Source organism: Phyllostomus hastatus, unplaced genomic scaffold (assembly GCF_019186645.2).
Source record: "Phyllostomus hastatus isolate PE091 unplaced genomic scaffold, TTU_PhHast_1.1 phas_contig_283, whole genome shotgun sequence".
Classification (NCBI taxonomy): domain Eukaryota; kingdom Metazoa; phylum Chordata; class Mammalia; order Chiroptera; family Phyllostomidae; genus Phyllostomus; species Phyllostomus hastatus.
This window is the reverse complement of record NW_025333833.1, coordinates 230,830-244,608: the sequence shown is the minus strand read 5'-3', so window position 1 is coordinate 244,608 and position 13,779 is coordinate 230,830. Positions and strand designations below refer to the sequence as shown.

The 13,779-nt window shown below is 61.3% G+C and overlaps 2 protein-coding genes across 2 annotated transcripts; both read right to left on the bottom strand.

The window, feature by feature from the left end:
• Positions 1-955: 955 nt before the first annotated feature.
• Positions 956-4,159, bottom strand: FCER1G (Fc epsilon receptor Ig). Its single transcript, XM_045838420.1, has 5 exons — positions 3,754-4,159; positions 1,879-1,970; positions 1,749-1,781; positions 1,452-1,472; positions 956-1,313 (listed from the first exon to the last, which is right to left on the bottom strand). The coding sequence occupies exons 1-5, from the start codon at positions 3,800-3,802 to the stop codon at positions 1,251-1,253; spliced, it is 258 nt and encodes an 85-aa protein (XP_045694376.1). The 5' UTR covers positions 3,803-4,159; the 3' UTR covers positions 956-1,250.
• Positions 4,160-4,428: 269 nt separating this feature from the next.
• NDUFS2 (NADH:ubiquinone oxidoreductase core subunit S2) lies at positions 4,429-12,082 on the bottom strand. Its single transcript, XM_045838419.1, has 14 exons — positions 11,940-12,082; positions 11,221-11,327; positions 8,751-8,941; positions 7,388-7,508; positions 7,130-7,242; positions 6,854-6,928; positions 6,643-6,720; positions 6,432-6,517; positions 6,198-6,317; positions 5,490-5,619; positions 5,201-5,296; positions 4,988-5,071; positions 4,802-4,859; positions 4,429-4,631 (listed from the first exon to the last, which is right to left on the bottom strand). The coding sequence occupies exons 1-14, from the start codon at positions 12,032-12,034 to the stop codon at positions 4,594-4,596; spliced, it is 1,392 nt and encodes a 463-aa protein (XP_045694375.1). The 5' UTR covers positions 12,035-12,082; the 3' UTR covers positions 4,429-4,593.
• Positions 12,083-13,779: the final 1,697 nt, after the last annotated feature.

The window sequence follows — 13,779 nt, the reverse complement described above, 5'->3', positions numbered from 1 at the left end:
TTCCTCCCTTCCTTTCCCAGGGTCTGCTCTTCTCTCACGTGCTGACGCACGAGGGGACAGTTCTCAGTCTGTCACTGGCAGGGTGACCTTGGGCAGGTTCAGCTTGAAAGCGCCTGAACCCTCACAGGGTTGGTGGGCAGAGCAAAGGGCACAGGAACTGGAAGTGCAGTTTGACAGCTGTGACTCACTGTGAGAGCAGAGCGCTGCTCGGTGTCTCGGTGTGGGGCGGCCGCCGGGGCTGACCGGAGAGGGTCCCTGGCGGGACTGGCATCCGGATGGGACTCAACGGCTCCCAGGGTGGCCCGCCTCCTGGCGGAGCTGGACACGGGCCGGGCCCTGATGAAGGGGATCCCTTTGCCACCCACCCCTGTGGTCGAGGAGCTTGCCCCCCTTTGCCTTGCCCCCACCCAGTCCTCACCCGACTGGCTAAGGTGCCTCCCTCCCCAGAGCCCACTGAAGACCCCTGTTCCCACACGACCTTCCTTCAGGGGCCTCCCACGAGCCTCCGTCACACCACCCCTCCTGCGTGTCTGACTTTTTGGTCAGGCTAACGCCCACGGACACGGGGACCTGTCCCACACAACTCGGTGACATCCACGGGGATCAGACTGGTCGCTCTTTGAGGTTGGACAGCCAGGCTGCCCCACAACCCGGAACTCATTTTAGGCTCAAATGTCTCTGAATGTGCCCAGAGCCCCGACACAAAAGTCCCTGCTCTTGCTCCACGCTGGAGGGTGTGGGGTCAGGGGTCAAGTCAGCGCCACTCACAGGCCATTCACCCCTTGAGCGAGCAAAACAGCCCGGCGTCTGACCCTGGGCTCCGTCAGCTCAGGAATGGGGCCTGTCTCACCCCCAGCAGCGTCTTCAGCTCAGCACCTCGCAGAGGCTGAGTGTGTGACTGATGAATGAATGAATGAGTGCGTGAGTGAGTGAGTGAAGGAAGGAATGACCGCAGTCCGCTCCAGGGCTTTATTGGTGGCGTCCCCTTTCCATTGTTCGGCAGGCGCTGGGGGTGGGGAAGGGGGAGGGCGCGGTCGCGGGAGACTAGGACGTGAACATTAATGAGGAGCGTCTGGCCACAGGCCTTCGGCAGGGCGGACGAACCAGGGGGCCCATTCATGGGGGCACAGCATCGTCACGGGGGCAGGTCCGAGGGCACTGGTGGCAGGAAGCATACGTGGTGCCAGTGGCGGGGCTGGGCGGGGAGCCCGGAGCAGGAGGAGAACATGACCAAGGGCGTCTGTGTGCAGTTACTGTGCTGGTTTCTCATGCTTCAGGGTCTCGTAGGTCTCCTGGGTCCGGGGGCTCAGGCCCTGCAGGTGGAGGTCAGAGGACAGTCAGGAGCTTGGGCCCAGCCCAGGGCCCCTTCCCCCCACCCACAGAAGATGCCACCCAAAGCCACCCAAAGCCCACCCTCTTGTGCGGACTTTCTGGGGCAGCCCGGGACTCACCGTGTAAATGCCTTCTGACTTCTGTGGAGGCAAAGGAGCAAGGTGTCAAGAGACCCACCCTCCTTCAGGGCCCCCAGGGTCGTCTTCTGCACTCAGCAGTGGTGACATGTCGCCTGTGATTTGGCTGGGAGGTGGGGTGGGTAGGCTGGGAGGTGGGAGGGGGGTCTCTGGAGCTTTTGCAAGTCGGCACCTGAGACTCGTGGGGGCCAAGGACCACGAGGCTGCAGCCCTAGAAGGGCTGAGTCAGCAAACCTGTTGACACCCAGGTGTGGGGGGTCAGGGGGTCGGGGTCCATACCTGGTAGGCTGTGGCTGCCTTTCGCACCTGGATCTGGAGCAGAGGAAAGGTCATCAGCAAAAGCTACGCCCGTTGCCCATCCCCCTCCCGTCCAAACTGGGTGGGTCTCTCAAGCCACGCCCCCACCCACCTTGAGTCGGCAGTAGAGCAGGGTGAGGATGATGCCGTAGAGAAAGAGGATGGCGTCCAGGATGTAGCAGAGCTGCGGCTCTCCCAGGGCCTCTGCGGGGACAGAAGGAGCCCACGGCGCGGGGGTGGGGGTGGGGCGTCAGGACGGACAGAGGTCTGGGGGACGGAGGTCTGGGGGCTCGGACGCGGCGGGAAGACACAGCATCTTTGCGTCTGGATTCCTTCCTCTGGCCTTCCCTCTCCGCCCTCGCCCTGGAGGGTGGGGCGGGGGGCGGCCGAACTCCAAGCCCAGGGCTCTGCGGACTTGGAACGCTCGTGCGCGCACGGGGAGTGCGGGGCCTTCCTTCAGCCCCCGCTCTTGTCTTGCAGCCCTGCTGCGGGATCCTCAGGCCCCATTGAGCACCTAATAGCCCTCAGGGGACGCTTCTGAGTGCGCTGGGCGCAGTCTAAAAACCTCAGACAGGAGGGGCAGGGTGAGGGGAAGGCAGTGAGAAATTTCAGAGAAGAAACCACAGGGGTGTCTCTGCTCAGTCCTGTGACCTGTGGCTGAGAGCTGGACAGGAAGGATGTGAGCTGGGGCAGGGCGGGAAGGGAATTACTCTATTATTGGTCATCTGCCCCGCTGCCCGGCCTTCTGCACCCCCACCCCCACACTCCCATACGCCCGAACAGGGCTCCTGCCTTCCCAGGCCAAGGGATGCCCTCGCCTCGGCCCCAGGACTGCCGGGAAGGACCCCAGCTCGGGCCCCTGCGGGGACTGTGTGGGGACTCTGCCCTGTTCCCACACCCGGTGCCCAGGAGGAAGTTTGCGCAACTGAGAAAATCAAATAGGGTCTGAGCTCCCGCCGGCCGCATCCGCCCCAGCCCGTCAGACGTGGGCTCCGGGCCTCTGGCTGGTGTGCGTCTGGAAAGAACTCTGTGTTCAGAGACGGTCTTTCGCACTCCATGTTGCACAAATCTCAAGACTACCCTGGGCGAGAAGTGTCATTGCCACCTTACAGGTGACGAAACCGAGGCTCAAGGAAGATAAGAAACACGTTTGGGGGCCCAGAGGAGCAGCAGCTGAAAGGCAGATCCAGGTTTTCTGCCGTAGAAGCCTACGGCGGCCTGCCCTTCCTTCACGCCCCGGGCCGGCTTTCTCCTCCACTCACGCCCCACTCTGGTCCTTCCACCGCCCCACTGGGCTGGCGCAGCCTCACGTCCCTTTCCATTTCCCTGATTTCCCTTCAGTTTCACTAACCCCGACCTCCCCAAACCCCAACCCCCGGCCGCAACCAGCCTTCCTGAAAACACTCACACACAGCACCCCCGGGGGCAAGTGAGAGTCCATCCACCGACTGCGGGGACCTTCCCGCCTCTGCCTCAGTTTCCCCATGGACGCTTCGGTCTCTGGAACTGGGCATTGCCTGCCGCCCACCCACCTCCCGTTGGCAGCTGACAGGAGGGCAGACCCTCAGCGACAGCCCACAGAAGTAGCACCGTGCCCGTCGGTCCACCCTGGCCTCCCTGAGGGGACTTAGTAAACAGGACTGAACCAGCTAGAGGTCATCCCCTAATGGGCAAGGCCAGAGGCACCCACAGGAAGCGCGGCCTTTCCCAGAACAGCCTCTTATGTCAAACACACCACACCCCTCCCCGCCAGCTGAAGCCTCGGGTGCATCTGGATCCTGAAGGGCTGAGACGACGAGAAAGGAGGCACCTGACCCGGACAGGGACCGGGGACCAGGGACCGGGGAAGACACAGGCCCTGCCTCGGGGTCTCTGGGCCCCGCTGCCCATGCCGGCCTCACTCCGTGGGCCCTGTCTCACCTGCCCACACATGCCCCCGACCCCGACCCGGGGGCCCAGCTCACTGTCCCCCTCCGAACCCTCTCACCTGCTGGTTCCACCAAAAGGAGTAGGAGCAGGACCGCTGCCAGGACCATGTTGGCCAGGCTGAGGGGCGGCGAGCGGGACCGCAGCTCTGAGGGCGCAGCTGTGCCGGGCGAACAGCTCCCTGACCACAGAGTTCCCCCCTTCCTGCCACGCCTCCCCCAGCTCTGGCCCCTTCCCCTTCCTGCGAGAGACCAGGCGGCTCCCGGAAGGGCCAACTAAGGGAGACAGTGATCTGGGCTCTTCCGCCTCGGCCGTCCAGCGCCCGAGGCCCTGCCACCGCAGGCAGAGGGGACTTGCCCGCCTTGGGAGAGGCTGCCGAACCCGCCTTCTCACAGCAGCCCTGGTCGGAGACACGTCTGCGACCAATGGGCACCTGGGGTTCCCCGGGACCTGTGACAGCCCTTTTCCCTTCCACCTGGAACGTCACCCCCAGCCCTGATTTGAGGGGCTTACCAGGGTGTGGGGGCTGCAGGGTCTGGGCATGAGGGGGGAGTAGTGAGGAGAAAGAGGAAATGGGGAATGGAGAAGTGGGAAGGGCAAGAGTCAGGCAGGGGCGGAGACGAACAGGAAATACTGCTAAGACCGGAGTCAGAGCAGTAAGTGCCGGGTTAGCAAACAGTGAAGTTTCCCATGAAAATTAGGGACAGTGAGACATTGAGAAAGACATACCAGATGCTTTGGCAGAGGGGCCAGAAGGTGGCTAATTTATTACAGTTTCTCCTTTTCTAGAACACACGCGCAGAGCCTGGCAGCTGAGTGCCACGCGCACACTCAGCCCCGGCTGCCGCGGCGACAGGCTCCACACAGAGGGCAGCGGCCGGGAGATGAGCACGCCGTCTGCTCACCGGTCGACCTCACCAAACACGATATCCTGGGTCCCTAGGGGCGGGCGAGAGGAGAGGCTGGTGTGGTCCAGGGCCCAGGCTCACTTCTGGGCGCAGGGCAGAGGGTCTGACTCCAGGCCCAGGGCCTGCTCGGGAGAGGAAGGGTCCAGACCGTCCTCGCTCAGCGTCCCCTCGACAGCCCCCGCCCCACCGCAGGCCCGGTACCTATGATGGCGACGACGTCTGCCAGCATGTGTCCCTGGGACATCTTGTCCAGGCCGGCCTGCGGGCCAAGGGAAGCGGGGTCAGGCGGGCTCGTCAAGGCCGAGGGGTGCTCAGGGCCATCTCGGCCACAGGCAGGCGCGGCTGCACGCCCTGGCAGGCGGCAGGACCGCTGGCACGGGCTCTTACCAGGTGGGCGAAGCCAGGAGCCTTGATCTTGCACCGGTAGGGGCGGCTGCTGCCGTCAGACACCAGGTACACCCCGAACTCGCCCTATCGGGGAGGAGGGAGTCGGCCACGGCCACAGGAGGACGCCCCCTGCGCCCCGTACCCTCCCTCACCGACACCCACCGTCTGCAGCCACATGGCCCTCGTGGCCATGTCTGTCCCCTCCCTCCTCACCTTGGGGGCCTCGATGGCGGTGTAGGTGGCACCTGGAGGAACCTGGTAGCCCTCAGTGTACAACTTAAAGTGATGAATCAGGGACTCCATCGACGTCTGGAGAGGGGAGGGCGCTTCAGTACACCAGCTCTCTGCTGTCTCGCTGGCTGCCCCAGCGCAGGAACTCTCTCCGCCCCCAGGGAGACTGGGAGTGAGAGCAGCCGCAGGAGGGCCAGCCCCTAGCACAGGGAGGCCTCTGTGCACAGCCTGAAGCCCAGGACACCCCTCCCCGGCCCCTCCCTGCAGCCACCTTCATCTCGGCTCGCTTGGGCGGAGACACCTTGGCGTCGTCAACCTTGATCTCCCCGGGGGGCATCTTGTTCAGACACTGTTCGATGATGCGGAGGGACTGGCGCATCTCCTCCACCCGGCACAGGTACCTGAGGCGGACCAGACGGGCTCCTGGCAGAGGCGGCACTGCAGGGCCAGGGCGACACCCTCGGCCTGCCTGGAAGGTGCCGGCCCCTCCCTCACCTGCCCCCCCGACCCCCCCCCAAGCCGGAGTCTGCGGGTCTCATCTGGGGCCGCCCCCAAGCCCTCTCCTGACTTGCGCAGGCCTGCCCGTGGCAGTTCCCTCTGTTCCCGCCCCGCAGACCCTGTCCGGACTGTGGGAGGAGGGGGAGTCAGACAGACTCAGAACGAGAGCAGCAGCCGTCTCCCTCGGGGTCAGCACACAGGGTGCAGGCTGAAGCTTAGGGTCCAGGGGGAAGCTCCTGCTCTGGTCTCAGCTCCAAAGGAACAACCCAAGGCTAACCTCTAACCTCTGCGGTTCCGCCTCCTCGGTGATACAACCCAGCCCCAACTAGTCCCACCTAAACCACAAGGACGCCCTAAGGGGAGAACCAGATGGACCTGCCATGCGAAGCACCCGTTTCACACACGCAGGAGAGAAGGCAGCTGAAAGGGACATTCCGGGGCCCCAGCCGGACCGGGAGCTAAGGGGGGATTTGGGCCTCACCTGTCGTAGCAGTCGCCATGGGAGCCAATCGGAACATCGAAGTCCACCTGGTCGTAGACGTCGTAGGGCTGGGTCTTCCGCAGGTCCCACTGGATGCCAGAGCCCCGCAGCATCACCCCACTGCGCGGAGCGGGGAGCGCGCGGCGGCGGGGTCACTCCGAGCACACCGGGAAAGGCCCCTCCCCCTCGGCCTCCGGATCCCTCCGCCCCCGGGAGAAAAGCCTGTGGCCCCACCTGAAGCCGTAGTTCAGTGCGTCCTCTGCGCTCACGACCCCAATGTCCACCGTGCGGTTTCGCCAGATCCTGTTGTTGGTCAGCATCTGTCAGCCAAGAAAACGCCCTCAAACTTCACACACAAACGGGTCTCTTCAGAGCTGGGGCCCCAAACCCCGCAAGTCCTTCCGGGGGAGAAAGGAGGCACTTTCCCCAGCGACGCCCGTCTTACCTCCTCCACCTCATCGATCCGAAGAGAGAAGTTCTTAGAGAACTGATAGATGTCGTCCATAAGCCCCAGGGGCAGGTCCTGGAAGCCCGACAGAGGGCGACAGTGAGCCCAGCACGGCCCGCGGCCAGGGCAGTGCTCCGAGCGGCTGGCGCTGCCCCCCAGTGGCCGCCGAGGACAGGGCCGCGCCTGCGCCTGGGAGGCAGGCACTCACCTGGTGCACACCGCCTGGGCGGATGTAAGCCGCATGCATCCGGGCCCCCGACACGCGCTCATAGAACTCGAACATCTGGGCAGGACGCGCAGGGAGCTGTGGACACAGGCCTAGGCCCCTGCGCCCGACCTCCCGACAGAGGCCCTTGGACTAGAGCCAGGTTAAAGACCCCTCCTCCCAAACTGTTCCGGCCGTGTCCTCTCCCCTTCCAACCGTGTTTCTTCTGTCTGCCTTCGCCGCCGCCTCATCACATCTTCATCCCACTCTCCCTCCTACCTTCTCCCTTTCTTCAAACATCCAAAAGAACGGGGTCATGGCCCCGATGTCCAGGGCATGTGTGGTCACAGCCATGATGTGGTTCAAAAGCCGTGTGATTTCCCCAAACAGCACTGCAGAGAGGGGGAGACAGGGGCAGGGCCAGGGACCCCCGCTGAGGGCAGCACCAGGGGAGCCCAGGGTCTGTGCTCTGAGCCCCGAGTCGGGACTGGGGGGGAGGGGTGTGGGGGGCGGAGCGTGGGGGAGGGCGGAGCGCACCTCGGATCCACTGCGCCCGCGGAGGGGGCTGGATGTTCAGCAGTTTCTCCACGGCCAGCGAGTAGGCCTGCTCGTTGCACATCATGGACACGTAGTCCAGCCGGTCGAAGTACGGGAGGGCCTGGGAAGAGGGAGGGGCCGGGTCCCCCTCAGGGCCAGACAGACGCCCACGCAGCGGCAGTGTGTGGGGAAGGGACCCTGAGTCACCCGCCGGCCTCCTCGGCAGAGAACTCCCACCAGGGGCAGTTTTCGGCTCCCAAAGGCACCTGACCCAGCGGGGCGCAGCCACACACAGCGCTTCCGGCACAGATGCGAGAACAGACACCCCCAGACGCAGCTCAGCAGAATGTGGTGGCTTTTGAGTATGTCTTCCCTTGGTTTTTAACATGACACACTAAGTGGTAAACTAATTTAATGTAAACAGTGCAGCTGCTACCGGCTCACAAAATTCCTGAAAATTTAACAATCTGTCCCATGACCCAGGGTGACCTGGGTCCAAGCACCATACTGCCAACCATCTTCCAGGTCATCAGTCTTAGGGGTCACTGTCCCTAGAAGCGGGGACCTAAGGAAGCTAGGATTTGTTTCTGGTAGGGATGGCTCCTCCCCCCGAATGCCAAGACACCAAGTCCCCACTGTCAGCTTCCAGGAAGGAGGCCGAGCTGAGACACACCTACTCCTCGGGACAGCCAGTTCTTGTCCTGATGTCACTCTGACGTGGGACAAGGATACAGGGTTAACTCCACTGACTCCTGGGCCGGAAGCCACTGCTGCCAGGAGTCTCCCTGGGGAACTGCAATCAATCTGGTTGGCTGGTTATTCACCCTAACCCATCATGCTTTTATCAAGGCCTTTCCTCACGGCAGTAAAAAAAGAAACAACACTTCGGATTCCTATCCCGATCCAACTCCTTCCACTCCGACACCCTTCTCCTAGAAACGACTCCGTCACAGACTCCCTCCCGGTCATTCTGACTCACTGGGTATTTCGACAACAAACTTAGACGGCTAGACGATACAAGCATCAGCTGTTAATCCTGGGAAGCTGACATCTCTCTCCTCTGTCCCTGCCCCCAGGGACCCTGGCTTTGACGTCTGACTGCAGTGTAAGAGCCGGGAGACTGAGGCACTACGGGAAGGGCAAAGGGGCAGCCAGGTCAGCCAGAGAAAAGCTGGGCGTGTAGCTCTGGCTGCAAAGCGTTTCTGCCGGATAAACCAAGTCCAGATGTCTCAAGTCACGCATTCCCTGCAACATCCCTTCTCTTCCCAACCAAGACCTCCCCCGCAAACCCCCCTCCCAGGAGTTCTGGAGGCGGCAAGCTGGTGGCGCCCAGGCCCTGTGCCCGGCCCCCGCATGCCCTCACCTGCAGGTAGGTCTTGTACTCAATGAGCTTCTCAGTGCCTCGGTGCAGCAGCCCGATGTGGGGGTCGCACTTGCGCACCATCTCCCCACTCAGCTCCATCACCAGGCGCAGCACTCCGTGGGCTGCCGGGTGCTGGGGCCCGAAGTTCAGGGTCAGGTTCGACACTATCGTGTCCTTTGGAGGGTCCACATCTGGAAGTGGGAGAGAGTGCAGAGCCAAACGGCGGTTCCCTCAGGGCGCCCAAGAGGCAGCAAGGCTCAGCCTGTCCCTGCCCTGTGCCCTGCCCTGGGGGCTTCCTCATCTCCGGGAAGACCACTGATGGGAACAAGGGAAGGACGCCTAAAGCTCTCTGAGGACGGGGACCACAAACCCACTCTTCCCACCTTGCTCAGAATACCCTTTTAAAAATTATAATGTGCCCTGGCAGGTGTGGCTCAGCGGACTGAGTGCTGGACTGCGAACCAAAGGGTCGCCAGTTCGATTCCCAGTCAAGGCACAGGCCTGGGTTGTGGGCCAGGTCCCCAGTAGGGGGTGCATGAGAGGCAACCACACATTGATGTTTCTCTTCCCATTTCTTCCCCTCTTTCTCCCTCTCTTCCCCTCTCTAAAAATAAATAAAATCTTAAAAAATAGTAATAATTATAGATAACACTGACATGGCTCTTACCACGTGGCCGGCACTACTCTAAGCACTTTACTTATTTTAACTAATTCTCTTAACAACCACATGAGTATTAAGGACTACAGTTACACACACTGCACTGGCAAAACCAAGACCAGAAAGGATAAATGACTCTGCACTAAGTGCGTCGGTGGCACAGCTGGGACTGAGTTCAGCCTATCTAGCCCCAGGGCTCTGTCCTTACACACCAGGACACACCGCCCTCCAAACACACCTGACCGTGGCCAGCCATGGCCTGGACACACCAGTCTCACTACTGGTAAAGGACAGGCCTGACCCTCAGGAAGGCTACAATTTAATTTGGGAAATAAGTACATGTGAGAAACTAGTAACACAGCTCAAACTGATAAGTTACCAATTGGGTGGCTCAGCCATTAAGCACTCAAAGGGAGGAAAGGGCACTGTGGGGACATGAAGGACAGGAGCTGGCTCTGAAATTCAAATGACTAGGGGAGGCAGAGAGGAGGCCTCCCAGCTGTGGAATCAGCAATGCCAGGTACCAGGAAGGAAGGCCCTGGATCAGCATTGGCGGGCAGCAGTGTCATTAATAACAGCGTTATGGAAGACTTGCCACATGCCAGTCACCACACTGAGGGCTCACATAACTGCGACCTCATTTAGTCCTAACAGTAAGGCTGCAAAGCAGGCACTCTGTTCACTGATAAATGGAGAACTGAGATTTGAAACTGGAGCCGAAGTTTTGAAATTCTTCACTGCAGGCTTTGGAGTCAGGCAGACCTGGGTACAGTTCCACCAGCGTGACCCTGCTCCAGCTCCCACCTCCCTGGGACACACCAGCTTCCCTCTGGGGGCTGTCGTGGGGGCTACGTAGGAGGATGGACGCAGAGCACTTAGGAGGAGTGATCACCCAGCTACCGGGACTGTTTTCGAAAAGTAGCTGGAAGTGCTTTTGATGGTTCTTGGGCATGAGAACGACTGATGTGGTAAAACAATGTTCGGGGAGGATGAAGGCAATGACACTGCAGGACAGCTGGACAGGAACAAGGGCCGGGCAGGAGTCCAGAGAAGAGACCCTTGAAATAATCAAGGTCAGCCCTGGCTGGTGTAGCTCAGTGGATTGAGCATGGGCTGCAAACCAAAGTGTCGCAGGTTCGATTCCCAGCCAGGGTACATGCCTGGTTTGCAGGCCACGGCCCCCAGCAACCACACATTGATGTTTCTCTCTCTCTCTCTCTATCTCCCTCCCTTCCCTCTCTAAAAATAAATAAATAAAATCTTTTAAAAAAGAAAAGAAAATACAGCTTTAATATATTTAAAAAAAAAATAATCAAGGTCTGGGAGAAAATAAATGTGAACCAGCAAGGGAGAGAGGCCCAGATGGAAAACGTGAAAGACTTGCAGGGCTTGGCGATGTAATGGACACAGGCTCAGAGGGCGAGAGATAAAACGGAGCCAAGGCAACTGAAGAGTTTCGATGCGGAGCGATGGGGAGGCTGGCAGTCCACTGGCCAGACTCAGCAGGTCCAAGCGAAGGGCTGGCTTTGATGGAGGAAGCAGGTATGTGCTCAGGAAGGTTCCCTGAGCACAAGGGCGGGAAAAGCCGCTTGTCCCGCGGGGGAGATGGGCACACGCTGAAACCTGGGAACAGCGCACGCTGAAGATGTAATGCGGTGGGGACGTTCCAGGGTTGGCTGGGACCTACTCTTCCTTTTCTCCTGGAAAGCTCTTCCGTTCCTTCTCTCGTCAAACGCCTGCTCTGACCACCATTATCATGTCTGTACAACTGCATGGTGAAAGGATCAGAAAGGCTGGGGGCTGGGCACTCACCATTCCAAGGTGGAGGCTTCCAGTGGGCTGTTTCCTTGGTGGGGTACATGATCGCTCCCCCAAACTGCTCTGCCCACTGCACATCTGGCTGCCACTGCCGGGCACCCCTAAGGAGGTAAAGACACAGGGCTGAATAGAGCCTGGCTCCTGTCCCCACTCGCTCTGGGGGCGTGGGAGTGCAGAAACCCGGGCCAGGTCACCCGCACGGCTTAGTGTACCTTTGACAAAACCAGCCGGACCCCTAGACGTTACATCCCCCTTTCTATTCCCGGAATCGCTCCATCCACGACCCCCGTGCACGAAGGCCGAGACCCCAGCTCCTTCAACGTCCGATCTCGTTCACACGCCTGTCCAGCTGAGCTTGAGCGAGAGACAGCCGCTCATTCAAGGTCAGCGGGCGACACCGAGGAGCGCGCCGCTTCCTAGGCATGGCTCAAGTGTGACCAGAGCGACGCACAGGGCCGGCGCGGGGTCACCATTTGGGTTTCTCCTAGAGGACACTATCTCCACGGTGAGGGGCAGGGTCTCCCCCCACCTGATTTCACCGCTGACCGAAAGAGCTCGGGAGCCTCTTCCCTTTTCCAGGGCGGACTCCCGGCACCTGGAGCCCGAGACTGCGAGGGGTCACAGGCCCGGGTCACCATTTCCTAAGCGACCTCAGTGGCTGTGGAGACCCCAGCCTTGGAGACAGAGCGTCGGGGGGCTGCCCTGGGTCTCACCTGCTGGGCTGCACCGCCAGCCGGCCCCCAGCCCCCGGCCGCAGCACCTGGGCGGCGGTGCCCCCGAGGGCGCGCAGAGCTCTCAACGCCGCCATCTTGCCCACTGCGGACGGCGGGAGGAGGGCCGGGCGGAAGCCCCGCCTCCGCGCCTCCGGGCGGGCTTCGCTTCTATCTGCACAACGCGGGCACCATCTTGGAAGCTGGCAGGATCGTCGACCCGCTAGGGAAAACATCCGGTTCTGCGCTTAGGTCTGCCTGTGGCTCGAATAAAACGGACTGAGGGAGGCTCTTCCCACTGCTCTGCACCGGCTTTCTAGGCGGGAGCGTGGGGAACCTTGCACTCTCCCGCCTGCGCCGCCCCTGCCTTCCTGCGGTAGCCCTGGGCTTTACCAATTACCCCGCATCTGAAAGCCAGCTTGTTTGCCGATGTGGCACGTGGCTTAGGCAGAAGGACCCCGAGTTAGGGCTGGGCGGTCCAAGGACGCCGCCAAACTCACTCCAAGGAAGAGCAGGATGCCAAGGCCACCAGCATTGGAGGCCTGAGGTGGTGATGGAGGGGCGGTCTCCCAGAGCGACCTGCTGTCTTCAGACCCAGACCCAGCAAGCACCCGCAGGGGTACCTCACACCCCCCTTCCAACCTGGGGCGGTCTCTATCCCTTCTCTTCCAGACCCTGACTCAGTCCTGGACAAAGCCACAGAAATGCAATCACCACCAGGCCTCTGATCCCATTCTGTGCTGAAGAGGCAAAGAAGAGCCTTCCAGCCCTGGAGGCGGGTTCTGTTCTCCCCATCTGCCTCCCAGCCCAGCTCCAGCTGGGCCACCCCTGAGTTTGCACGTCCCCCACCCACCCACCCTGAGCCCCTAGGGGTCCGTGGCCACAGCCCACCAGCACTGCAGCAGGGTGGGGCAGACAGCAGGACAGAGACAGAGATGGGATTCTTAGCTGCGGAGAAATTAGGGCAAGCTGACATCTAGCCTGGGAGTTGACCTAATGGGAACCATACCAAAGGCTGCGGTCATATCCCTGACTGTAGGAAATGACTGGGACCTGGGTAGGCTGGACTGCCCCCACAGAGCCAGGCAGAGGCCTTGCCTACCTGCCCCCTCATTCCCCAGCCATTCTCTGGGCCTCTTCTCCCTGAGCACTTGGAACAGTGCATGTGGTGATGGGGCAACTGCATTTACTTGCCCTAATCCAGCCTGGCAGAAGTCAGGGTAGACTCTGGGCCGTTTGGCCCTGGGGACAATTTGAGCTGGAACTGGGATTAGGGCTCCTGGGGGGCTGCCTAGGACACTGCATCTTTTGTGCCTTCTCCCCGCTGCGGGCACCCCCCACACACTGCCTGCAACTCTAAGGCCCTTTGTCTCTCACTGCTTAGTCACCCCCTTTGTCCTCATCTCAGAGTTGGGGGGTGGAAAGGGGCAGTAGAGTCCTCTGGTGATAGCGCCTCCTGCCCCTGCCCCTTCTGGTCTCCCAGCCTTTGTTTGACTCGTGCAGCCCCAACCCCCTCCACTTAGGACCAGGGTCGGGGCCTGTGGTGGGTCAAGGGTGGGTCTGGTAGTCACAGGGCGGTGGGTGATACTGGAAGCAATGGGAACAAGGGCAGGTATTAGCGACCTGAGCGGGAAGGGAGGGGGAGGAAGTACTCTGGCGGATATGGTGTGGGGACAGGAGGTGACAAGGCAGAGAGTGAATGGACGAATGGCGGCAGGTGGTCATCTCTGGGAAAGGGAAGGAGCTGCTGACTGCGCCCTCCTTCCTGGGGATATCCTGGGGAAAGGAGTGGCCCCCGCAAGGGGTGGGCAAGCGTGGCCCAACTTTGGCACCCCTTGCCCCT